Source organism: Falco biarmicus, chromosome 11 (assembly GCF_023638135.1).
Source record: "Falco biarmicus isolate bFalBia1 chromosome 11, bFalBia1.pri, whole genome shotgun sequence".
Lineage (NCBI taxonomy): Eukaryota > Metazoa > Chordata > Aves > Falconiformes > Falconidae > Falco > Falco biarmicus.
In genome coordinates this window covers 6,028,627-6,055,902 of record NC_079298.1, presented here as the reverse complement: position 1 = coordinate 6,055,902, position 27,276 = coordinate 6,028,627, and the positions used below count along the sequence as shown (strand labels likewise).

At 38.8% G+C, this 27,276-nt stretch overlaps 1 protein-coding gene across 4 annotated transcripts in view; it reads left to right on the top strand.

The window, feature by feature from the left end:
• Positions 1–27,276, top strand: part of PATJ (PATJ crumbs cell polarity complex component) — a 157,241-nt gene that overhangs the window by 63,037 nt on the left and 66,928 nt on the right. For all 4 annotated transcript variants that reach the window (XM_056355669.1, XM_056355666.1, XM_056355667.1 and 1 more), the window contains exons 23-27: positions 172–243; positions 1,108–1,285; positions 2,111–2,221; positions 3,834–3,911; positions 6,996–7,113. In XM_056355669.1, coding sequence (XP_056211644.1) covers positions 172–243; positions 1,108–1,285; positions 2,111–2,221; positions 3,834–3,911; positions 6,996–7,113 — 557 coding nt within the window. The remainder of the gene's footprint in view (positions 1–171; positions 244–1,107; positions 1,286–2,110; positions 2,222–3,833; positions 3,912–6,995; positions 7,114–27,276) is intronic.

Below are 27,276 nucleotides of genomic sequence, written 5' to 3'. Positions count from 1 at the left end.
ACAAAAATTCCTGTCTAGTCTGTTGACTCTGCACATTTGGTTTACACTGGACAGTGTGAGAAGGTGTTGCTGTCTCAACGCCAGATACAAAATACGTAAGGAATTGCAACCTGGCATGGGTAATGCATTTTTTAATTTTTTTATTCCTCCCCTCCCTCTGCCCCCAATTAGTGAATTACCTGAGAGAGAAGAAGGAGAAGGAGAAGAAACTCCAAACTTCAGCCACTGGGGACCACCACGGACGTATGTTCATGTGATTACATTATTTCTTCCCGTTTACCTTTATGTCTTTTTTTTTCTGTGAGCCCGATTACTTCTCATGGGTTTTTTTCTCCCCTCTTCTGCCAGTAACTTTAAGGTACCTTGTGTACCTTGGGCTTTCTTAGATACAGTGAATTTTTAACAGATGTTCACCAGAACTATGCCTTCTATTTATACAGCTGACTTGGGAAAGCTTGGCGGGTTTACATTGTGGATGACCTACAAGTTCTTGCTCATTTAATAACTCTTAGGTGTGAACAGTGCACGTAGTGCTGCTGTCTCCTTTTCCATGGGTTCTCTGCTAAACTTAATGGCAGAATTCCAAATTGTGAAGCCAAGTTTTAGCCACATCCTCGTTGTATTGCTAACATTTTTAGGTGAATTGTTTTTGTGGTCCAAAATAAAATATGATCAGAAAGTTTCTGCATAAGCTGATTAATGTGCATCTGATACACTGAAATCAGTGTTCAGATAGTTGTATGAAACACTTCATTATTTGTTTAGCATGCCACTTGCAGTTTTTGCCATTTCCAGACAGTTTGCTCAAACTGAAAGAGAATGAGTGTTTACTTGAAGACCTGCCTCTATTTTACCCTGACTTTCTCTGAAATAAAAGCCTATGCCCACTGGGCATGGGTTGGCAGCAGAATTTTGTTCTTTTTGAGGAGTGAGGTCTGCTCAGGGCAAAAAGCCAACGCTGTTGAGAGCATTTGTAGGCTTCTGACTTTATCCCTTTACTCTATTAAATCTTCTTGAAAGACCAGAAGCTTACATTTATTTAAGGCTTAGCATTTATAGTTTAAAAAACTGTTTCAAGCTGTTAAACTACCACATGTATTTTTTCAGTGTTGAGATTTTTAGAGACCCTCACGTGTCTCTTGGAATCAGTATTGTTGGTGGACAGACTGTCATAAAGCGCCTGAAGAATGGAGAAGAACTTAAAGGGATCTTCATCAAACAAGTTTTGGAAGACAGCCCAGCAGGAAGAACAAAGGCTTTAAAAACTGGAGATAAAATACTTGAGGTAAATGTAGATAAACCTACCTTTTCATTCTAAAAAATAAAGATTGACTCAAACGGCTTTTGGAGGAGAGAAGGACAAAATACTGCCACACTTCATGAAGTATTGATGACGCAGTTTTGGAAGCTGAAAGAAACCCCTGGTATCATCTTGTCTCTTTTTTAAGGTCTGACTATGGACCTCTTTTGATATTCTCCTCTTTATTTAGCAAGATACATCCTGGTACCTGATGGGGTAATGAAAAAAAACAGAGTGCCCTCTTTCCATATAAATAAGTTAATAATATATAGAACGTAGACTCTTCATGCTGAAATTTAGGCTGTTATTTTGTGTGTGTGAATTTGGAGTTGTTAGTCTGATCAACTTACTGTTTGGAGTAAATCCCTGATTCTGACTCTGTGCTGATTTTTTTGCTCATTTTTATCCAAATGAAGACTGCTGAATTTAGGTTCCCAAGCTGATAGTGCCATTATTTTATGTGCTTTAGGGTTGTGAGTGATGTTTTGAAAAACTGTTTCAAAGCAAATTTAGTTCATAAACAGGTAAAATCTGAAAGAGTTGTATTATACCTAGCATTATATCTGGCAATCTTATTTCTTACGGTTTTTATCTAGAAGAATTGTTTTGGGAAACATATGACCATCTGTTAATTATGAATACTAAATAATATACTTTTCCTTAAACGAACATGAAAACATACTTTACAAATTATTTCTTTTGACTGCTTTTGGTACGTTACTCAGATACACTAATCTTCTGCAAATGTGTGTGAACTCTTGCAATGACTGTGCCAAAGACAAGCTACCTAATCAAAATAAACATTGTCAGGTTTCTGGGATAGACCTACAAAACGCCACACACGAGGAAGCAGTCGAAGCTATCAAGAATGCGGGAAATCCTGTTGTGTTCGTAGTTCAGGGTTTGTCTAACATACCAAAAGTAAGTTTATTTCTATTTTTATTCTAAAACTTAATAAATGTGTAATATGCATTTTATTTTAAACTTGGCTAAATTCCTTTCAGCAAGTTCCAACATTTTTTGTGTCCATCCTTTCTGTCAGAGTTTCTGCTTATAGACCATGATTGATTGATTACTTGTCTGGCCTGATTTGAAACCTTGTTTCTCTGATGTTAATCAAGTAGACGTAGGTCTGTTGACTAGGTGTTAGTTTAGTTCTCCCACCTGTGTAATTGAGTCTAGTTCCGTGTATTTTAATTTGTTCGTATTTCATAATCTAAAAATATATTCTTTTGTCCAAATGAGCAAAAGTGTAATTAAAATTAGTCACGTTCACACTAGCAGCTCCACATAAAACGTGTCACCAAAGGGATCTGAAGTAGTTGTCTGGGAGCAAGCTAATTTTCAAGAGATTTTAGGTGTCTTCTCATCTTTAAGGCCACGGCAAGTAACCTTTTAATGCCTTAGTAAGAAAAGGCATACAATTCTGCCTGCCTTGAAGTGCACACAAAAAACCCCAAGACTTCTGTTTACTTTTGGTATAATCTGAGAAGTTGATTGGGAGATTTGATGGATTAGTAGACCTGAGGAGACCTCTTTGACAGCTGTAGACAAATCTGGCACCACTGCATCCATTATTTTTCCAGTGCTTCAGGAAGTCTTTCAAAAACTATGAAGACTTTCACTTGCTATGCTGGGAAGGTGCTCAAGCAGTGAATGCAAAAATCACAGTGGTGGTAACTGAGTTGGCTTCCTTTCTGTATCAGCTTTTTGACAGAAAAGATCCAGAAAAGCTATCAGAATATTCAAGTGTTCAGCTGCATCTCTGAACCTTTCTTTCCTAGACAATCTAGAGAGATAAGGGAAAGCCAGATAACTTGAAATTTGAGTTGCTTTGCTTTGAACTGCAGGCTGTAGGAAACTGGACATTCACAGACTTTCAGCAATGCTGTGCAGTCCCAACTCCCAATCATCAAAATAAGGTGCTGTCAGAGGAGTGGGAATATATTAAATTTTGTGACATAGTAGAAGACAAAACTGAGAAGGGCGCAGGAGTAGCCATTTCCTTTTATACAGCCTGATCGTGTGACCCAACGCAAGGCACATCACTTACATTTGTAGGACTTCTTACTTTGAGCTTCAACGATGTGCCTGCCACTGCCTGTAATCGAAATACCCTAAAAGTTTCCCTGTGAAAGAATAAATAACAAGGAGGAGTATTATGTGGGAATATTATGCGAAGGCTAAACATGCTGTCTTTTACAAGGTGTCTGTGTACATGGACAGTGCTCTCTGAGTAACTAAGAACTGACACTTCAGGAGTCTATACTGAGCTCTGTATCAAGGATGTACATCCATTTTGTTGACTTCAGAGTAATGTTTAATTGAATGAAGAGATGGGGCTAGATATCAAACAGTGCTAAAAAAGGGAATGTTTATAAATTCAGTAACAAAATGCAATTTAAAGACTGTACTGCAATGCCCTTCTACATGGGGCAAAATGAAGAGTGTACTGGCATTACCTAACTTTTGATATTTGTATTGCAGCTATAATGCTCTTTCTAATGTGTGTAATATATGCATTGTTTTTCAGGTGGTTTCTGCTGTACTGCCTAAGGGAATCAAAGTCAACAAAGACCAGGATGCAGACAAAGAAAATAAGAGTGATAAGGTATTTATTCTGTTCAATGCTATAACCCAGTTTTACTAAATCAAACTGTATAATAGCATGCGCTATGATAAGCCCCCACTGAAATCTGAAATGAAATTTGAAGTGTTTTGTTGAAATACCTTTGATTCGGGTAATTTTTGCCAAATTTCTGCCAAATACGAGGCAGGTTTCTGACAGATGTTCTGTGGGTCTCGCCTGGGTGCTGAAACCCTGTACTTACTGCAGCTTTCACTGGCATTTTTCTGCAAGTACCTGTTTTGTTCTATGTGGAGACAAATTGATTCTCTCTGTTCAGTAGAAACAGAGAAATAGTAACGTGCACAAATAATATCCCTAATGTGAGGCTGACTGAAATTCAGTAAAATCATGTTATAGGATAATGAAATGGGGTAAGTCTCCTACATTTCCCATTGCTGTGTAAAACAAGGAAATGACCGAATGTTCTGTAGCTGGCCAGCTAATTGTGAAGCAGTTACTGCACAGTAACTTTCAAACAAAGTTTCAAGCAACTACACAGCAGTTTTAAAAGAGAAAAAAATCTGTTTGGTCTAAACCAGTGGGTTTGTTTTAGTTGTTGCAATAAGGGAAACATTTAATTTCTCATTCCCAGCCATATTGCCTAATGGCCTAGGTGTTTTCCTGTGGGAACTGCGCTGACTGATTAGTGTACGTCAGGTACTTTGAGGGTGTCAGAGCTGCAGGAGCAGAGACAGATTTAGTGCAGACAGTAACTTTTGCCCAGTGCAGTATAACACAACAACTAATGAAATTATGAACATTTCATTTGATTCTACTCAGCACTCTGGTGTTTTTTTGGGTAACTGAGAAGGCCTTCTTGCCTCCAAAAGTCTTTTTTAAGACTCCTTTCAGATCCTGTCAGATACAGAAGCTATGAGGCTCAGCTATTAAAAAAAAAATCAAGAAAGGTGTTGAAGTCATGTTTTCATGCCAGTGGATAACACTTATAATGAAGCAGTTACAATCCCCTTTTCTTGGTTTTGTTATCTATATTTCTAATCTCAAAAGCACTCATCCTCTTGCAATGTGCTGCTTTTAATCTCTAGGACTCTAGTGTGTTGCATTCTATAGCGTTCGGAGGTTAAAGAGGGAGCCTAATCTTTTTCAAACCCTTTTCATCTATTGGTGCTGTAAACTGGTGGGTGGAATATAGAAGAGCTTCAGTGCATAAATATGTAGCTCCTTTTTGGCTTTGAACATTGATTCACAAAGCAGTCATACTGTGCTACAGTAGGGCCATCTCTGAGTTGGGAAGAGTTGCTATTAGTGGATTACTAGTCCATGTCCCTATGGGGAATCAGTGATATTTCTAGTCCGGTCTTCAAAGCGTCACAGAAGAATTTGGTTTGAAAGCAGCCACATCCAGCTGGAAAATCTGCCTTCTCCTGTATGTTGAATTATCTTTTTAGTAGTGAACATTTTCTGTGATTTGTTGGTGTTTATCATCCTTTGTTCATCTGTTTAAAAATGATCACTTGAAGTAATTTATGTAACACCACTTAAAACAGTTGAGCTTCTTGTGGGCAAATGAGACTTTAACATTATTTTGCTGGTTGGCTGTTTAAACTGTGCCTTTGCCTCTGTACTGGAAAGAGCTGTGTTAATACAAAAACATGGTGTAATGGAGTACTCTGACGTTATTTACTCATCTGCCTCTTCAGTGAGTCAGGAGGGATGAGAGAATCTTGTCCTGAGACATAGCAAACTGCTGGATAGCTTAGGTCTCTTGTGTAGCTTCACACAGACTTTGTAGCAAGTGATAAGGTCTTAAAAAAGCGAAAGGGTCAACATTTAGACTATGAGTTATTACTAAATTATAGTGATACTACTGATTTCTCATAAGCAGCTGAAAGTGGGGCTGCAGGTTTTCCATCTTTACCTGCTTGGTAATGTAGAACATGAGCCCCCCTCATGCTTTCTGGGTTTTCTGGATTTTGCACAGTGCTGGCATTAAGCAAAAATTGGGAGGTGTATTCGGTGTATTGTATACTTTGGGGAAACAGCTGTCATGTTTCCAAGTGCTCTTACTACACACTTTTAGTACTATTGGATTGAATTAATTTAATTTATTATTGTTATGCTGTCTTCAATGCAGCACTTTCCTGTAATGTTTTTTAAATGGATGGGATGATGTATATCTTATCCCACAAATTTTCTGTGTAGCTTGCATTGTAGTTTGCTAGTTAGACTATTCTATACAAATTTAGAGTTTAGATTTTAGAAATTCATATGCAGGTTCAGCTTTCACTGTATACAGTGAAAAAATTTATTCTGGGTTTGATGTTTGGGTGTTGAGACTTATTTCCCAGCTATAGAAGAAATTAATCACAGGCGTTCTGGTTGCTCTAATGGCATATCGTACTCGGTGTTCCCTTTCTAAAGTGCATCCTGCTATTAGTAGTGGGGTTGCATGGGATATAGTTAAATGTAATTTAGTGAAATCCTGTAGCAAACCAAGGCATGATCCAGTTACTTGGGGCTATAAAAACAGTTGCTCAGACGATCAAGTGCCTTCATTAGATTCAGAGCCTATTCTTTATGCCTGCTATGCGCCGCTATATGCATCATTATAGGAGCTGCCTGTATTTATGTGAGGTAATAGAATTTTATTGTGAGCTATAATTCAAAATATTTTTTAAATTTTAGACAAAATTTAGATGAACTGTTATGTTTAAATATTCGTAGATGCACTAAGAAGAGTTCTTATTTTGTATTTAAACACTACATTTTTATCAGTACCAGATAATTCTGCTGTTGAGTCTCTAATGAGAAACAGGTTACAATTTAATGTTTATTTTTAATCCTTGATTGATATTCACACCTTTCCTGTTTATGATGATACACAAGTATTTTGTCAACACGTAAATGTGCATGTGCAGTTGTATTTTCTTTTTTTCATGTTCAGTGTCACTTCTTGTTCTGATTTCTTGCATAAAAAGCCAATGCTGCAGAATTTGCATTGTAATTACGTGCTGTGTATGTACACATGCAGTGCAGTAGACAATAGGATTATTTTTTTTCTTGTGAGTGGTGGTTACAAAATGTATAACTGTTTGTCTTTGTTAGAGAAAATATGGGGCTCCGCCTCCCATGAAACTGCCACCTCCTTATAGAGCACTTGAAAGACTGCATGCAGAGGAAGCTAATATGAATGAAGAGGAGGATGAGGATGCTTGCGCAGAGAGTGAGTAATACCACAATCATTACGTCAGATTACATTTATGGAACACAATCAGGTTGTGATAAACATATCTGCCATTGTATTATGGGAAGTAGTGCTCAGTGTGGCAATAGCATGTACTCTTCAACTCTGTTCTTACCAAGGGCTAGTGATTTGTAGCTTGGTCAGTCTTCTCTGCCCAGCCAGCGTCCTATAGGAACTCTTCTGAAGAGGTGTAGGAAGGGCCTAATTTATTTCAGTCTAAAACTGTCTAAGCAATGTCTAGAGGACTTGCTTAGGCAGTGATGTCAGCAGTGAAAGGCAGATGTTGTGCTTTACTGTTGTAGTTGCAGTGGTAGTTTAGCAGGTGTGCATTGAGAACCACTGGTGCGCAGTCCTTGTCCAGAAGAGCCTGCAGCTGATCGCAGACAATGCTGTTCAAGCAAAATATTTTCTTTTAAAAAGAAAAACCTGCTGATTCAGTACTCTACTGAAAAAAGGATTCCCCCTTTTTATAGCACCTTTAATGGGAAAGGTTCTGCAATTGTCCAGTTCTGGGTTTTGCAATGAATTATGGTGATATGCACTCTGTGGGAGGGTAGGGACCTAAAGAATAGGATGCAGTGCAACTTGAGAGCTTCCAGCTCTAAGCATCGCTTAGATTCCAGCATACTGCTTTGTTAATTATAACTTTGGATAAGCAGATTATTATTATCCATAGCTTATTTTCCAATAAAATATTTAGGAATACTAAAATTGCAATTAGGAGTCCTAAATTATTTTCTAAAATTAGTTAGCTTTTATTTTTTTTTCTCTTTATACTCTCTTGTACCAAATTAGCATACATGTGGGGTTTTTCTTGGGATTTGGTATGGGGTTTTTTGCCACAGTGATTTTTCTCATCATCTTTTGTCTTGGAGAGGTTTTTGTTTGCCCTAGTTATGGGTAAGCCAAAGCAGAGAGATGCCTTTGTAGCTTTTGACCTTGAGGCGACCATGGCTCCCATTCAGAGTGGAAACTCCTGACTTGGGGCCTGCTGGTGGGAAAGCTCTTCCAGCTGCTTTTGCTGATTTCCTTGGCAATGGTGTGCCATTGAAGCCAAGATAATTAATGAGTTTGGTTGGTTTGTCCCTTTTAGGGCTGCTTTGGTGGAGACGAGGAGGATTTTGGAAGGTTGTTCTCATGGAAACAGTAATGGGGGCACAGAAGCAGGGTGTTCAGCTCTGCCTCTGTTGCTTTAAGGGAATGCTGTGAGTTCTTGAACCAACAGAGATTCTTCCAAAACTCCCCCTTACTGAGTTTGTCATCTCATTTGTTTGAAGTATGTCACATAGTTACCTCAAGAAGTTTTTTCAGTATTTTTGTGGGGAGTGGTAGTGAAGGAGGGGCATTTGGCTGCAGGCTCTGTGGATGTTGGATTGAATATATCTTGAGCTTTCAAACCAACTCTGTAAACCTCCAATTGTAGCAAACAGGTTTCAGCCTGTTATTAAAGTTGTTATTCCTGGTTAAATGATGTCTTTGATAAGTAGCCTGACACCTGAGTTACCTAATTAGGATATGCCTCAATCCAAGTGGTTGCAAGACCAAAGTTAAAACTTTGCACAGAAATAATTTCTTATTCATGGGCTTGGTCATTTTTTAGCTGTTCTGCCATCCCTAGTGATATTGCTAGCTGAGTCTAATAGCTGAAAAGGTAAAGCTGCTTCTGATATTAAATTCATCAATCCTACCAGATTTGGCAGCAGCAAGCAGATCTATTCAGATGAATCTCCTTCTCTCTACCCTTTTCACTGACTGAAGTTGGATGTTTTGCAGTAGCCATCTTTCCCATAAGTCTTTGAAAACCAAGATATGCATTTTCCATTTTATTCTTCCCCACCTCATTCTGGTTTTTTTTTTTAAATAAAAAGAAAAGCAGTCTAAGGAAGCTTAAACTAAGTTTGTACCCCAACCCTTGAAGTAAAAAGCATGTTAGAAATAATCTAACTGTATTCTAATGATATTAAGCATCTTGACAACTCTGGAATGGGCTTTTACAGAGTGTCTTTTTTGTGATAACTTGATAAACAAAGTTTTCTCTGATAAATTCCAGTACAGTATTGGTTTTGTGAACTAGTTGATGCTTATAACTTCTGTCCTGATTCTTGAGCACCTTTCCCAGAAACTTCAGCCCAGGCCAGTACTTGTCTTTTTGACGCTCAACATTTGCATTCTCATATTGGGCTATTCCTTACCGACTTACCCTACTAATTCTGCTGGTTTTGTAACCTTAACTAATAATTTTCTGAGCTTCAGTGAACAGCTGAATTAGATTTATGGTCTTCCTTATTTAGAAGATAAGGTATCTTAAAAGGGAGAAGTGGTGTCAGCTCTGGTGAATCATGTCATAGCCTCTCCTTTCATTTACTTCTGTAGTTCTCAATCTCTGTCAATAGGATGGAAGGCCTTAGCAGGCATTTTGAGGTGGGACAGCTGTTAAATCTGTCCTCTGTTTGTGCTCCTGATGGATTTTATTTTGTGGTTTTAGCATTCTTATTAATACAGCTGCAGTGTCACGAACCTGCTCATCAATTTCTTTCATACTCCAGAAATACTTTACTTGCCTCACTTGACATTTTTTTCTCCTTGCTCGTCACTTCTTTTGACCCATGCTCTCGTCTTTTGTCTCCATGTCCTTCATCATTCCCCATACTGAAAATGAAAGCAAAGCATTGTTAATCTTCCTGCCATACTTTTTCTTTCCTTTCTGTCCCATCCATACTGCCTCACAGTCTCTGTGTTCTGTCCGTTTTCCCCTTAAAGTGGCTGAATAACCTTTCGGTATTGATTTAATTTCCCCTGTGGGATCTAAATCCACTTGCCTTTTGGCAACGCTCCGTTTTATTTCTGCTTTTCCACCATTGAAACTGTAGCTTTCATTGCTGACTTGTTGGAACAGTCATTTTTTGTAGGAGTTCTCCCTTTTCTTTTCAAAGGTTATTTTGAATCCAAATAGGGTTAACCCTTGTTGGGAATAGAGCTACTAGGTAGCTCTTGATTTAGAAAGTCCAGACATCCTCCATGTTTCTGTGGTTTAAGAAGTTTGAAGAAGTTCCAGGTGTTTTTTTTTTAAAATGTGTCGTCTTGCACACAGGACCCTGAATTTCAGACCTGCTTCTTTATATTGCAGTTGCATTTGAACCACCACTACTTCCAGTATTATTTTTTAAGTTCTTAGATGGGTTTTTTTGCTAGACTTAGAGGGCAAGTTGAACATAGTACTTCCTCCTGTTTTATTTCTTCTTTGAGTGATACTGTCAAATATTTATCAGTGTTCAACTCTAACCTTGTGCAATGTGGGGTTTGTTTAATTTTTGCTTTGACTTTGCTGTTTTAAAGGCTTTCAGCTCACATTTTAAAATAGTTTTGTAAAACTTGCAGTGTGTGCAGCCTGCTGCAAAAGGAGCCTTCAAAATGCTTCATCTTTAAGACCTGAAAATGTTACAACATGGGTTTTGAGTTTTTCCTTCCCACTCTGGAAATGCTTGTCCATAGCAGAGGTTATTTTGGAGGAGGTCACTCTCCATGATGAGGCTTTTCAGGCATCACGTTTTGAATACGTGGGATTTTTTTCTTTTTTTTTTTTTTTCTTTTTTTAATCAGAACAAGTAAAAGGAGGGGAGAGCATACAAAGGAGCTATTTGTACTTGCAAGCAGCTGTGCTACAGGCTGCATCAATAGGCATTGGTGTGTTTTCCCTGAGTGGCGGTTGGCTGTAGGTGTGCGCTAAGAATCTGCTAATAGACTAACGTGCACCCTGTTGTGGCTTATTGCTATAATGAGGGGTTAGTAGGAAAAAGAAGCAGAGGAAATGGATGGGCAGAGTAGTTTGTAATGGAATGTTTTGTAAGGTTTTCCTTGGGGCATTCATAACTGTACAATTTAGATATACTTTTGTGATTGAGTAGGAGCAGTCATAAGTTAGGTAGGAAAGACCTTAAAAACCATTGTAAGAAAACTAAAAAGACAACTGTTGGAACAACTTGGAATCCTTAATTTCAATTTATAGTCTAATTTTTATTAAAATATCTTGTCTAATCAGTTGACTGAGATTGATCTGGTTGGTTTCAAATAAGTTTAAAATAACAACAATAGATAATAAAAAAAAATTGTGAAAGGTGACTAAGATAATGGACTAGATACTGCTGTGTTCAGACTTCCTGTCTGCAAGGACATTTAACTGTATCTAATAAGGGATAATAATGCCCCCTTCCTTTTATTTTGTCTCTAGATAATGTAGAAATCAATGAAGCTGTAAGAAAGCGTAATGATTTATCTTCCTAAAATGGTTTTTGAGGAATGGTGATTTCTCCACCAAAGCAAGAGATTTTAAAACTTCTCTAGTATTCTCACTGTGTGCTGCCTCGTTGTGATAAATTCGTGGCTGCATAGGGTACGACGGGAGAGTCTGCGTGTGCTCACGTGTGTAGATTGGTTCAGACAAACCCACACTAGCTGTTGACTAGGTGGAGTTGGGTTGGGGTTGGAAAGTGCTTGGGCATGTGAGCAGGGTGCTCTCATCACACCTAAGGTTTTTAGCAGCTTCGATAGTGTCAATGCTATCCATATTCACATGAGAGGACGGTGGCTTTCATTAAAGACGAACAATGAAAAAAAGGAATAGAGTTCAGTTGGGACTGTGTAGAAGGTATGGTCAAGTACATGGGGTGTGCAGAAATACTGCCTCAGGAAGTGTCTGTATAGTGCTCTGGGTGAAGATGGGAAAACAATCATTGGCGCTTTGGAAAAATGCCAGAATTATTAACAATCACTAAATAAAAACAAAACCACTGATAATCAATATAATTCTTAAGAATGTGACTATTTAGAGTCTGGTTTATGCAAATCTAGGTTAAAACAAAGGAAAAGCAATTCTTAATTTTATTTTAACTGGGGGGGAGGGGGTGTGTGTGAGCGGCGACACCCGAAACAAGTGATCTTCAGGTGAGGCAGCTTGTGTAGCCAAACACTGCCTCTCCAATAGATGTCACTGCAATCAACAGCAAATACAGATGATGTTCAAAGACTAAGATGTAGCTTGGAAAAATGCTCCAAGCTTTATGAAAGCAAAATATTGGCAAAATGGTAACTGCAATATTTAATTTTCTCAAATATAGTAACAAGTGTGTTTAGTACGGTGGATTACCAGCAATCATGCGAGAGCCAAGATTAGACAAATAGAGCAGTGACTTTCAGTTTTTAGCTCTGTGTTAATCTTTATTTAATACGAGTCTGTACTGCAAATCTTCTTTTCCCATTCTTTTCCTGAACCATAATTAGCTAAAATATGTAGGTTTTGTAACCAGTCCTAATATCAGATCCAGAAAGGCTGTACATGCTGGGTAGACTCACAAGCTGTTGTGCCACATGAGGATAGATTATGATGTTGGTGTCATTGTAGCTTGAGGTTGTGGGTTAGTTTGGGTTTTTGTTATTGGGTTGGAGTTTTTTTACTCTATTTGTGAATCACATGCACAGTTCTCATCATCTGATGAAGTATTGCGAAAGGAAATTACATTTTTGATGAAGTAATAGTAAAATTGCAGCTGGGACTTCTTGTATTTTTTTAATGTGTGCTTGACTTAATGCGCTGAACAGATGGCTTTGTGTGTGCTGTGATACATAATCTAAAGAAAGGACAATGAACTTTTAAAATGAAAAAATTAATGGTTTAACAAAATAACTTGAGTATTTTGAGTTGTTTTAAATGTAGCTTTTGGAGTAGAGAATTAGTAAGGACTTCCCAAAATAACTAAGTATATTTATAAATTTAGAGAGAGATTTTATCTTTGCTTTCTTAATTACTAAATTAAGTATTTTGAGTCTTTTCAGTGTTTCAGTTCAGCACTCATTACAGTAGAACTAATATCGCTTCTTCAGGGCTTTAGCAAAATACAAGTTATGATGAAGTCTGAACCTTTCTTATGCTTATAATGACAGATTGGTTTTGTTTTCTGACATTAAAAAAACCCCAACCAAACCTTACACCATGAACACATATCAGTCTTAGGAAACTGCAACATTTGCAGCACTGGAAAATAACATGTTTAATAAAGCCGTTTGGCTAAGAAAAATTAATTTTTAACCCCTGTAACGTGCATGAAAAGCATGCTTAGATAAATAATGCCTATTAACTGCTACTTTGCCATGCAGTGGGTCATTAAGCGCGATAGTACCTGCAGCTAACAGTGATATAAACAAACGTTTGAGGTGACTCGTGTTTGGGGATAGAGATGTCATTCGAATGCTAGCAGAGTAAGCCAGTGCACAAACAGCAGCCGTAGAGCATCAGTGGGTCAGATGTGGGAAACCAGAGATCTGCTTCTCCCTGCATACTTTCATAGGCAGCTTTCATCTGCTGGCAGATGTAACTGTTAGCTTGTGGGTAGCTTGAAATTAATATAATTGATGGCATCTCATAATAGAAACAGACAGACGGTTTGCCCTTAAGGAGAGAAAAATCTCAGAAAAATAGGCCCAAGGTCGTCAGAAGAAAGACAAGCAGAGTCTGTGTATGATGAGGATTTGAGCTGCTTACAGCATTGAATGTTTGTCAGGAATGCAGATATCTTGAAGTACATGCTGGTACAGCAATGGTACAAGGGGGTTTCCCAGGTAAGGATTCAGATCTATCTCTGTATTGTGTTTGATTCCAGCAAGTCTTTTTAAGTATTTTTAGTGATAATTTAGAACTAGTGAAGTGCTGGAGTAGGAAAATAATAGCACAGATAATTTTTTTTTTCTCAGTTTGAAGCATGGACATATAGCATGATCGGAATATTGAATGCATTTAATATCTCTAAAATATTTTGTCTTGTGTTTGTTTATAAATCATTGTTTCTGTGTACATTGGTGTTCAACATTCTCATATACAAAACTGACGTGAGCATGCAGTGCTTAAAGTATAAGAATTCCTAGCATTAAATTTCTTGCTATATAGAATAATCTACTCTTCCCTAACTGTTATTGTAATGTAGAGACAGATGGCTGAATTTTCTTCACTTTGCTTGTTAAGAATGTGTTAGGTAAATGTTTTTAGACTAAAATAAAAAGCTGCTGGGGAATCTAAACTGAATATTCAGCATTTTCATGGTATAAGGAGGCAAAACAAGAATAAAGGAATGTGATAGTAAACAAATGAGCTATTTGCAATGAAGGATAATCTAATCTTTAAATATTGCCTTAGATTGCATTTATTCTTAGGTGTGATCTTTTCTTCCAACATAAGCCAGGTATGAGAATAGCATTAAAATGCTAGGCATGAAATATACTGATTTGATGTTTTAAGGTTATTACATTGTCTAAGGCATGGTGCAGGTTCATGTTGTTCAGGATCTTTGATCTTACTCAGGTGTTACAGATAAGTAATTTCAAATAACTTAACAGATAGAAGATAATGTCTGTGGTATAAATCTGCATACACAGGTACAAATTTGCTGAGAGGGGATAATACAAGTAGATCTTTTTATTGCTCTCATTGAACATAATATCACTGCAATGACTTGCAACTAAAAATATGTAGAAAGGATGTAAATATTTAAACAAATAAATGAAAGGCAAACACTAGCCCATAAAAAGTGGTTATGTGTTTATATTCTTGAATGTTTGATTTTTTTAGATAGGAGGGTATCTTTCCTCATTATAGTCATAAATGATGTTGCTCCACTGCACGAAAAAAAAATATAAATAAATAAAAACTCTACTGTGCATCATGTCTTGTCCAGACTAGCACAGCGTTGCTTTTAGTTAGAATACAGAATAGAATATTTGCATAATAGTGCTGTTCCAAAATGGTCTGCTTGGTTTAAACAGTAGCTGCTCCCAATATGTAGCAGAAGTAAGCCTCTAACAGAAGGGAAAGTAAAAATGTTAAATGACAATAATTTTATTCTTTACAGATGTTACTTAGTTTTCCGTGGTATTACAGTAATTGAGACAGCTGTCCAGAATAACTTCTTTAACTGTTTGGGAAAGTTGACATTATCTTTTGCTCCTCAATCTTAAGACTCAATTCTCGCTTATTCAGTGTAGTGGCTTAGGGGCTACCCATCAATTTACCCTCTGCTTTGAGCCAGTATATAATTGCTCTTTATCAGGATAGCTGGCATTTCAAGAGCAATCCAGGATATTTATCTGTAGGTGTGCTAGCTATAGTACACTGTGACAGACTATTAAAAATGTACTTTATGTCTTTTATTTGCCACTTGCGTATTGAAAACTACTTGCAAGCTAATGACGTTAGAAAGGAGAGCTATATACACATATATGTGTGTATAAAAGAGTGCTAGGTGCATCAGATGAACATCTCTATTTTATCAGCAAATTTAAAATACTTTTGCTATATTGAAATTAGAAGAGATGTTGTGGCAACTGGCTAAAGGACAGGTAGTTCTTTCTGCTACCCCAGAAGTAATAATGAGCCTTTTATTATCGATGTAGTGATGGGAATGTCTGTTTGCTTCATCAGTGCTTAGTGATCATGGCTTGTGCTTCTCTGTCTCTTCTTCCCAAAAAAGTTATTAGAGGAAACGTTAAACCATCAAGCTTTTGGGGATCATCAAGGAAACAGCAACTTTCTGCTGCTGTGAATATAAAAAGTGCACATGTATGTCTGCACATGTGCTGGGCAGAGATGGAGCGGAGGTCTGAGGCGCGTAGCCCTCCAAAGCTGAGGACCGTGTGCTGTGCTGGCACCCCTCTGTAGGGAGCTGGGGGGCTGGGCAGAGCCTGTAGCCAGTGTGCGCGTTCTGCATGGGCGCTCCATGTGCTTCCCAAAGGTGAGGGGTGAGCATCTCCATCAAGACACCCATTAATCCAGATTACCTTGGTGAGTGGGAAGGTGTTTCCAGCAGGCGGATGGCACGCCAGGTAGCACCAACCAGTGGCATCTTGGAGCTGTGTGTTCCCAGCTCTGCCCTTTTCCTGCCCACCACCTGTGCTGTGGGAACCAGCCGCTGTCAGGATCTGCAGCTGTAATTCAAAATCCTGGGGCAGAGTTGATGTTGGCGCCATATTCTGGGGTCATTTTGAGAACGTAAGGGAGAGCGGGGAGCAAAGTGGAGTAATGGAGTTTGTGAGTTAGAGGGTGCAACAGGAGACTGTAACAGGTTACGGGGACTGTCTGGGGTCTTGGTCTGGGGGAAGGACAAGGCTTAAGTGCAGGGGAGGACCCTACTCTTCTGCATGCCTTGATGTGGCGCAGACAGGCCAGCACAGAGCCAGGAGCTACTGCCATCCCAACAGCAGTAGCCAAGTGAGCTAAATTTGGGAATTCCTGTTCAGATGATAAGTGTATTACTGCCAAAGGACAGAGCTACAGGTGAGTTGCATACATTGTCTAAAGCTAGGAGTGGTAAATCTTAAATTTGTCATACTATTTTGTGACTGTTCTCTAGAGACCTAATGCTTTTAACAGTTGTTTTTGTTTTTTTAAAAAATGCTTTCAGCTGCTTCAGAGGGATTTTTTTATCCCTTATCTGAAAACCAAGTGCATTAGCTATCACATATTTATAAACACTTATATATTTTATCTGTGATTTCAGAACTGTAAGCTTAAGAGGCATTTTTTAACCTGTAACAGAGGTGGGAAGTCATCATTTCCATGGTGTGATGGCCCTGGGAATGTTACAAGTTAATGACCGTAATTTCCCATATTTGTAACGTGCTGTTACTTAGACTTGAACAATGTACCTAAATTGGGAGGAATTTGAATTGAAATGCCAGAGTATGAAGACACAAGGTATTTGTTTCTGTGTGCACATGCATGTGGAGCTGTTAATGGCTCTTTACACTGTGCTTGTGAGAGCAGAGAGGGATTACACCATCCAAATGGTTCTTAAAGATATTAGTCTACTAAGTCTCCATCCTTCCAGGTGCTCTGGGAGTAAAGAGCAAGCAGCAGCATTTGCTGTACCTTAAACCAGCAGCAAAGTGTATTCTAAACTTCTAGAAGGTGTAATGGCCCTGAAATTGTCTGGTCCAGTAGAGCCATGACTGTTCTGTAACACAGTTACTAGGGCTGCTCAGCTGCAGCAGATCGGCTGAATGCCCAGGGAGGAGGAGGAATGAGATTCGTTTGGTGCTGGGCACTCCTGCATCCTGTGCCAGGTTCATCTGCGACTTGGACCTTCAAATCTGGACGTTTTTCTGCAGTGAATTGTAAGCTTTAATGCAAACTGTGTTCTGAACCAGAAACTACGTTTCTTTCAAGTGTTTGGCAAAAAAATTAATTTTAAAACCAATGAGGTTAGGCTGTACTTTCCTCCATTTTGTAACCTGTTACTTTCTTAGGGATATGAGAAATTATTTGAGGATCAATACAGTATCATTTTGTTGTGTATAATTAATGTATTTAGATAGACAATGCAGTAATTTTACAGCAAGAGCTCATTTCAGGATTGAGTTGTTTGAAGTATAGATATTTATTTATTTATTTATTTAATACTGTTTTTCAAAGGAAGAAAGCCATTAAATGAACAGCCTGACAGCATCCTATGTCGTGAGGTGTCAGTGAAGGGCTGGGAGAAGAGTGGAAGGGTTAAAAATAAGATGAGACTGGGATGTGATGGATGAGGGACTAAGTAGAGCTGTATGCAAGGATGAGCACAGGCAGCTTATGAGCGAGGACCAAGAAAGAGGTTGAAGGGGATTTTGTGAAGAATGGGGAGTTCAGTGAAGCCTTTAGGGGACAGAATGATGTGGTCATTCTTTTGTGTGAGCAGGAGGCATATTGTGGCATTGTAAATGGGTAGGACTTGCACAGTGACATGCGTCAGAGAGGGCGCCTGCTTCAAAGGGCAGAGCGAGCAGCACCCGCAGCAGCTGCTGGCAGCGAGTGGATGGCTCTTGGCATCAGAGCAAACCAATGGGCTAACCCTTTCGGCGTCCCCGGATGGGTCTGTATAGCAGCCAGTGGGTACATCTGCTCCAGCCCGTTCTCCCTTCCCTTGATAGCTGTGTGTTGGCAGACCTTCCCTTTTTCCTTTTTGGCTGATTTCTGTACTCTGCTCGGAGAGATGCAGAAGAAGTGTTTTGAGGGGAGGACAGAGGTACTGGTTGGGTGCTTTGCGCTGCCTCCAGCCAGGATTTGAGTGCAGAGTTGTGAAGATTTTAACGAGTACTTCTGTGAGTACTGCAGCTAATGAAGTTGGATTCCTACAGATTTGTGTCTCCCGTTTGACTGACTTGGGTGTTGAGGAAGGTGTGATCTCCAATTTAACCTTTTCCTGTGGCTGGAGCATTTCTAAGGGCTTTCTCTCATGTGAATTCTTTGACGCTTTAATAAAGTGTGATCTCACACCGAAGCCTTTTGCCCCCGTCAGAGTATTTGTCAGGTTTCTCTCCTCTGCACAGCTGCCTATTTTCATGAACCTTTTATGGTACCTCTGAGACCCCTAGTCCGCCATCAGATTTGCTTCAAATTGGCCAGTGGGTTCAAAGGTTTTGGGGCAGGAGCTTGGATTGCACAGGGTATGACTGCATAACCTTTGTTCCTATAGCAAAAACAGAATAAAATGATTTACCATATTAGAATTAAACTTAATATAAATTAATAGATCAAAATATAATTAATAAACACAGGACCATAACACCTGCACTGCAGTTCAGAAGACCTGGCATCTCTTCTGGCTTGGTTAGTGTCTGTAGGATGTCTTGGTATCCATCTGTTGTAAGATAGACAAAGCATTTTGAGCCTTGTGGATCCACCATGCCACGGTTTCCAGGGGTTAGATGACCACTTAAATTGAAAATTAAAATAAAATAAAAAGCAATATTCATGGAGTTCCAGCTTACACAAAAGGTAGTGTATATTCCTGAGCAGCAAGTCATGGATGCATCTGAATCATCCCTTTAGAAGGCCAAATTCCACAAGAGGGAAAAAAAAAGTTTAATATCAACCCAAAAGAATTACAGTAAAAACTACCATACCCCACTCTTATTTTTCCCTCAAACATTTGTTTTTTAACTTTCTCTTAGCTGATTTCCTCCTCCAGTCAGAGTGGAGAAAGTAAGTCTGTTTAATATAGTGAAGTTTATCCATTTAGCTCTTCCTGTTGGATAAATCCTTGGAGACTGATTTCTTTTGCCAGAAGGAAAAGAGAGTGTGCTTGACATATTTTTTCAAGTCTCTGGTCATATACATCACCAATTTCCTGATTATAATTGTGTTCATTTGAAAAATGCCCAAAGCTTAATGCATTAATGTCTTTATTTCATTAAAAACATTAAAGAGAAGTTATTTGTTACCTAATAACATACATTGGTACTAAAAAGATCTATTGGAATACTCTGTTCACTTGTTTGTGATTTTTGGTTTTCTTCTGTATAGAAATGAATGCCTTACTTATCACCTTTTATTTGAAATGTGGCATAAGCAAAGGTGTCTGACCTTAGATTCTTTTATTTTACTCTTTGTGGAAGAGAAAACAGGTCTGCCAGACTCTGTCCTTTGGAGAGGTTAAAAACAATCAGATAGAATTTCTGATACAAAATATTGTTTTATTTAATCAAATTTGTCAAGTTTTGTGATGTCATAGGTGCCGCATAAACTTGATTAACTTCTTGAATAGACTCTCAAGACAGCTGATTAAATAAGATGTATGGCTTATTTAGGGAAAGTATACAACTGTTTTATGATTTCACAGTGATATTAAATGGGAATTTTTGTGGGGGGAGGAACTGTTATCTATTCATCTATCCAGATCCCCCCACTTCACCTGATGGAAAAGGAAAATGGCAGTTGGCTGTGTAAACGCAAGTTGCTGTCTGACGGGTACTTAAACAACGGTAGAAAAATCTGTTCTTATTAACGTGGCATACCTAGTTATTTTCAATTTACATCACATAGAATAATTTAAAATTATTCCAAGTAATAAACCCTTACTTTCTCATTTTAAGAAGAGACATTTGAGTTAATTCTTTATTTTATTGCTGCCTTTCTTTTTTGGAATAACAGCATAATCAAACAGTATTATTTCATCCTGGAAGTTTGCATTTTACTTGTTCAGCTGTATGAGAAGTGTTTACTTTGTCATCCTCCTCTAATGTTCTGCTGTTTCTCAGGCTGAAGCTCCACAAGATGAGACCATCTAACTGTGAGCTGAAAGGGAGAGTACCATTTGCCTGTCTCTGCTCCCACCTTCCTCAGTTGTTTATGGTACTTGGGTGCTTGTTGCTCTTTCCTTCCTCAGCTTGTTAAGCCCATGATCTGAAATTAGTGTGCTGTGGGTCCCTTTCCTTCATCCTTTCTTCCATAAGGCTGGAAAAGTTCTTCACCTCTGGGATACAGCTTGAGCTAAGGCACCACCTCAGCAATGAAGTGTACAGGCTGAGTGGGAAGCACATGATGAGAAAGCATGGGCTGTGCGAATGGCACTCGGCATGACACTGCCAGCTGCACCAGGCTGATGAGAAAGCAAAGCACGTAAAGGGGAGCTGCAGTTGCTTCTCCTGAAGCAGGAGGGGAACGTGGGACCATGTTAAAGACACCAGCACAGTGATGCATCGGTGTTTGCTCTTGGCTGAGTCTTGTAGCTCAGTGGCTGGCTTAGGAAAGGGATCTTGTGGATTAGAGTTACCAGGGGTTGCCAGTAGTACTCTCCTAATCATGGGAGAGCCAAGTTGTCTATCAGAAGCTTTGTTTGGAGATGTGGGAGTAGGTCTCTTTCCTTAGTTGCAGGTCTCTTTTGGACTTGAAGCCAAAAGTTGCCCAGTGGTGGCTATACCATTGACTTGTTTGCTTTGTTGTTAGCTGTTTGACATGAATACTAGACATCATAAGTGGAATATACACATCATAGCTGAAGATATGGAAAGATATAGTAGAATAATGATTATTGGATTTTTGTTAATAGAAGAGCCTTAAAAGTGCAATTATAGGTATGTATTTGTTTTGTTCGAAGGCACAGAAATTGGTAGTCTGCTGCATTGTCAGGTGTTGCAGTCATTTTTCATTTCCATTTTGACTCAGCAGTCAAAGGCGAGTCATGACATTGGGAATCAGGTTTATACTTAAACAAACAAAGCCTCTAAGCATTGCTTGATGTTGTAAAAAACGTAAAAATTACTCATGTTCAATTTGATAGCTTAAAAACCCAGGACCTAGAACCAACCCAGGCTCACTCTTTTGAAATTTCTTGGCTCTGCAGGGGCATTGCTTGATGTGGGGAGGTATGGGGTGGGCTGGCCCTGTTCTGCTTACCTAATATTTTGTTTCTTGACTTCATATCCAGAAGTGTGCAGTGATGAGGTGGATATGTAGCACACTAAACGCAGTGCAGAAATGGTCTTCAAATAGCTGGCAAACATCTCAGCAGCTGCGGGGAATTAGAGAGCATGGTTTCAGTGTCCTATGCATAAGCACAGAGGATCCTAAAAGTCATCAGATAGTTTGTAAGTGTTTGTGAAACTGTAATCAGTTTGATGAAAGACTAACCAGATATAAACCTAGCAAAATACTGATTCTGTATAGCTGTCTAAAATGAGAGAGAAAGAGAGAAACAATATTGAACAGTGTTGTGGGGCTGGTCAGGTCTGTTCTGTGAGTATGCACTATCACCTTCTGTCGTCTAAAAGCTAGATGTGCATCTTTTTTAATATTAAAAACTACTTTTTTATTTAAATTGGATTTGCACTTAATTTAAATCAAACATTTTCTGCTTTTAATATGAATTGTAAGTTTTAAATGGCAATCTACGTAAAGATCTGAGCATACTCTAACCTATTAGCATAATTTAAATGAAAAAACTATTCAGGAAAAGTATGTGTGCACCCAGAGAATTGAGAGAAATCTGGACCCAGAACTGACTGTGGTAAAAATCCAGCTTTTGACTTTTTCTTCAGCAGCCTGAAACAAAGACCTATTCTTTCTACAGCTTATTCAACTAATTCAGCGGGAATGAAAATAGCTTATCAAACTTGAACAACTTGTTAGGAGCTGAAAAAGGATATTTTTCTTTTCTGGTCTGTGAATAAAAAACTAAGAGTGTGAAGTTGAGAGTTGTCAGTTGGAAAATTATGGAAGTGTTTGTGGCCATGGTGTGATGGCAGAACCTCCTCCGAGGTCACTGCACAGTGTTTATCGTTAACTAGGTGTTTGTGAAGGCCCAAAGACAGACAAAAGGAAATCTTTGACATAGTGGAAATTAGACCATTTAAAAATGTTTTTGATCACCATAGAACCTCCATTATCTACTGTGAGAATAACAATCCTTTTGTTTAATATTCCAGTTTTAAATGAAAACATTTCAATCAAAACATTTTTCTTATATTAATCACAATTGGCATATTTGTATGCAATATTTTTATTACAAAGCTGTTGCTTATATTTTAATTGCATTCTAACTTCTGTCCAAATACAAATAGTATATAGTATAGAAGAAATGTTTTTTACAATTTCTGATGTGTGATAAATCTTCAGCATTTCAACAGATGTATAGTAAATTTTATATTCCCTTAAATACTTGTGTAGTGTTTTATCCCTATAGCTGGCCTAAAGAAGGAATATACAATGTAAGTACAATCTTTTATTGCAGATATATGTATTTTCGTAGTAACTAACTAGTTACAATCAATCTTTAGGAAAATAACTAAAATAACTAAATTAAAGAGGATTAAAATTTATCATTAAGATCACCACTGAGTTAAATCACAACTAAAGTAGCTGATCATGTTCTGTCTTCCCTGGGTCTTTTCACTGTTAAGACTTGCACTGTATTTTCCAGTATAGCTTTGTGGGCATTTTCCTGGGCTTTACAGTCCCAGATGACTCATTCATCTTTAATCTTTTTAATCACTGTCACAGCATATTTAAAAATTGCTGTACAAGCAAACTTAAACTACTGTGGTGGGGGGGGTTTAATCCAAAAATTTAATTTAGTCATTGTCCAGTCACACTGTTACATAGCTTTGTTGTGTTGCAAGGTAGCGCTGCCATGGGCAAAGCAAGCAATCATGTTAAGTTGGGACACTGTTCCTGCCATCTCCTCGCCACCATCGCTTATCTCAGCTGCACAGCATCATTTCCTCCTCTTCACCTGCTCTTCCACAACCAGGTTCTTAGTCTTTTTTTTATTTTTATGGCTTCTTAGTGCAACTGGTTGCTTCTGTCTGAAGCTTTACCAGCGGCAGGGAGGGGACGCGGGCGGTTTCCCCTACGTCTCACAAATGGTGGCAATTCCCCTGAAGACCTTCCTTTAAGAATTTTCTGTAGATCTTTGTAATCTAATTGTAGATTAACAATCAAAAAGTATTGTTAAGTCCAAAAATCTCCCCATTTTCTCATCCTGTCCCCCTTTAGATGGAGGAGGTTCAGGCTGTCATTGCAGGTTCTTGAATTAAGAATGAATCGCTATGCAGGAGATGTCTCATCACCTTGGCTTCTGAGTTGTCCTATGTGCTGCCTCTTACAACTACTTATTGCTGGGAAAGTTGATGCTCAGTCTCCTAAAAGCCTTTGTTAGGTAACAGATTTTCAGTTTCTGACAATACTCTGATACTGTTCTCTTTAATTAGAGTTCAGTGCAGAAAGATTCCAAGGTAATGACTATGCCAGTTGCTTTGTGGGAACATCATTATTTAAAGATGAAACTGTCAGATCAAGTTATGCTGTATTACTGTCAAGGGAGGAAGAATTTAAATGTTCACAATATTAATTTGTTTGGGTTGAGACCAAGCAGAAAACCAATGGATTAGAGTTCCCCAGTATTCTTTGTTTGGTCTCGGACACCCTTGCTCTTCCATCAAGTGAACAAGCAGCTTTTAAATATAAATGTAGGGAATGGATTATAGATCCTAGCAGAGCAATGTGATCAGGAGCAAACTGGAAAGCCTGCTCCTACCAGAAAGATTGCCTTAGAAAAGAAATTTCTATCCCAATTGTGAGATGCTCTTTTTTTTCCCAAAACTGCATTGTAAAATTGGCCACTAAAATATCATCTGTCACAGCATCTGGCAATCTGATATTGTGTGTGCACGTCGTGCATCGTTACAGATCACTGACACTTGGTGGGCATGTCAACACTAGGTGAGAGCTGCCGTGCAGCAGGCCAGAAGTGCAAGCAATGTGTGTTTAGAGCTATTTCAAATTTCCTTGAGACCTTGCAGATGGAAATCAGTATTTTCTAATGTTCTTACACTGTTAACATATCCCAGCTTCCTGGTGAACTGTTAGGCAAGCCTCAGCACAGTAGGAGCAAGACTGCTTTCCTCTCAGGAGGCGCAGCATGCGTGAGCCTGGTGGCTGTGATAACTGAGCCTTACCTCTGGCTGCTTGGTGCCATCACCACCAAGCGGGCTGGAAAGCTCTGAAGACTGTAGTATTTTGGCCTTAGATGACTTAAACTGCATGGTGCAGTGTAATATACTGCAATATTATACAGTAGAGTATTTGTTTAATGGGATTTTTCTCAGTTATCTTTTCAACAGCTTAAAAATGGGGTCTGTCTTGACGCTACCCTACATTTTAAGGATGTAATTAGTTCAGAATACCTTCAGTTGGGCCTTTCAGTGGGCCCAAACATCAACTGTGATGTGATATATTTTTGCACTTAACTATATGTATCTTCACAGAGGATTTTATCAAAAGAAAAATGTTTTTATTGCTATGACAGTATTTAATCAACTAGTGGCAGTATGATGGTCCAACAGCTAGCCCATTTGGTGTATCTCCTATCTAGAGGAAACAAGCAGTTTTATCAGTCCTGGGGCAACAGGCAAGAAACACATGGGCAGGTTTTGCCAGTCCTTTCCTCCAAAGCCTGTAAGACTGTGGGATTGTCAGCTGGTGCAGAGGCACTCTGAGCTCAGCGTCAGTGCTCCACCAGAGTGACTGATTGCGAGATCACAGCACCCAGAGGAGGTCACTTCTGAGGAAACCCAAGTGCTTTGATGAGGGTTAATGCATCATTTGAAAGGCAAATGAGTGGAAGTATTGTGTGCAGGGGAGGGCAGATTCCCTTATAATCAGCAATTATTAGCATCAGGATGCTCTGCTTACCACAATTTCACTAAATCTCCTTGTCATCGAATGTCCTTGTCACCTAATTAAAAAAGAAAAACATACATTATCTCTTCCTCAGAGAACTTAAATGTTACGTAATGAAACTGTAGCTTTAGAATGAAGCTTTGGGTCTGAAATAAGGAAAAAATTGCTGTCAAGAACTCCATTTGTTCAAAATGTTGACATGAGATGGTGCAAGTATTGGAGATGCTCCCTGTTGTTACAGACTGCATTTACCCTGGTTTTAAGCCAGGGCTAAATGTCACTTTCTTCTCTTGCTGTTTTCTTTGGGTGTGAGAATTTCTTGATTATAGGAAGAAAAAATTAACTATGACTGTTTCTAAATGTCACCTGCTCACAGGAACAAAGTGAAATGGTACTTGAAGTGGATTGTTGAGACTCTTATAATACCCTTCTTCCTGGATTGATTAAAAATCACTAGCAGAAGTTTTAACCTTCCAGTAGTAGAAAGAGTGATGTGAGGGACAAGTGGGATGTAAGGAAAGCATTAGAAGAGAAGGAAACTTTTATTGTGTGAGCTGAAAAGCTGCTGCAAGTGTTTGCATGGTAAGTGAGGAGCAAAATGGAATGGGAGCCTGAGCTGAAGGGGAGCAGTTAGAAGAGAAGAAAGTTGGAGATCCCAAATAATAGCCTGAATCCTTCACAGAAAAAAAGAAGAGGCAGTCTTCAAGTTAGGGTAAGAATGTTGTCTCGGGAGGTTTTAATGCACACTTGTTTTTCACTTGAGTTTGGGTGAGTTGTGTTAATGAGAGTATGAAAGCCCACACTTTAGCTGTTCATGTAGAGAAGGCTTTGTCTGTGTGGCACCTTGTGCATGCTTTCTCCCTCATGTACTTAAAAGTTATGTGCTATTTTGGCTCACAGTATTTTGGGGAGGAAGGAAAGAGATACAGCCATGAAGCACTCTCTCTCTCTCTCTCTCTCTTCCTTGTATATGACAGACATGGGCTCGGGTGAGGAGTGTTAACTGAAGTATGACAAAGTATAATAGAGATGCTGGGTTTTATTTTTCTGTGTAAATCATCGCTTCAGTTTTGGTAAATTACTTCCAAGCAGTGTATGTGAAGCAAAGTGCTGCCAAAGGGATGGTGTGGCTGTCAAAGAGAGGTTGTAGGGGGTGCTGAGTTTCTGGATCAGGTGGGGAACCCCTAGCTGCCCCATCCCACTGCAGGGTTGCTCCCTGCCCACAGGTTTGGAGATAACAGCATTTACAAAGAGGTGAGCCCCAGCAGGCTCTGTCCTCTTCTCTCACCCCCTGAGTGAGGGGGACTGGTCATGACAATCTCTGGCTCTTCCATTTAAATTTGCTAGTTTTGACTACAACTGGCCTATTTTTCTCATGCATGCTGATTGCTGAGAGAACAATTGGAATGATTTTATGGAATTTAAGAAAGCGTTACAGAAATACTTTCTATTTTCCAGTTTAAAGCTTATGAAAACAGACGAGTGTATCGTTTTTGAGATAAGGTTTGAAGAACTGCCTACCTCCTTGGAGACAAATAGAGGGCTAGTGGGAAGATTAAAACAATAAGCTTATTATATTATTAGTAGTGGGAGAATTCTAAACCCCATTTGTTCAATTATGGTCCCTTCAATATGCTTATTTAGGTTCTTGTAAATTGTAATCAGTAAATTAGATGTGGTGTCTTCACAGCTCTAGGGTTAGCTTTCAAGGGACTTCCTACGTTTTTGGGGGGTTTTTTAGTGTTTATAGTGAAATCAAGAAGGGAATTAGTTGTTTGATATGCAAGGTTGGCTCTGTGTAGTGGATGCTGGCTGCATTCTGATATCTATCATTACTAAATGAAAAACAGTGGTTGTGATGCTGCAGCACTGCTGTCTGAGCAGAGTAATCTCGGAAAAGGCTAAGACTGTAACAGTGTTATGTGCTATGTGATAAAAATGGTAGCTGAAACCATTAAAATGAACACAGGCTGATAAATGAGACCATTGTAAAGTCTCCAAAAGCCAGCATATGTTGCTAATAGTTATCTGAGGTAACGCAAGAGGGATGTAAAATCCTCAGTATCACCTTCTATGTACAAATATCATCTGTCATCTCTTTTTGTGCTGTTTTTCCCCCTTTTTCTTTGTTTTTTGACAGTTTTAATATTGAGCATTTGGTA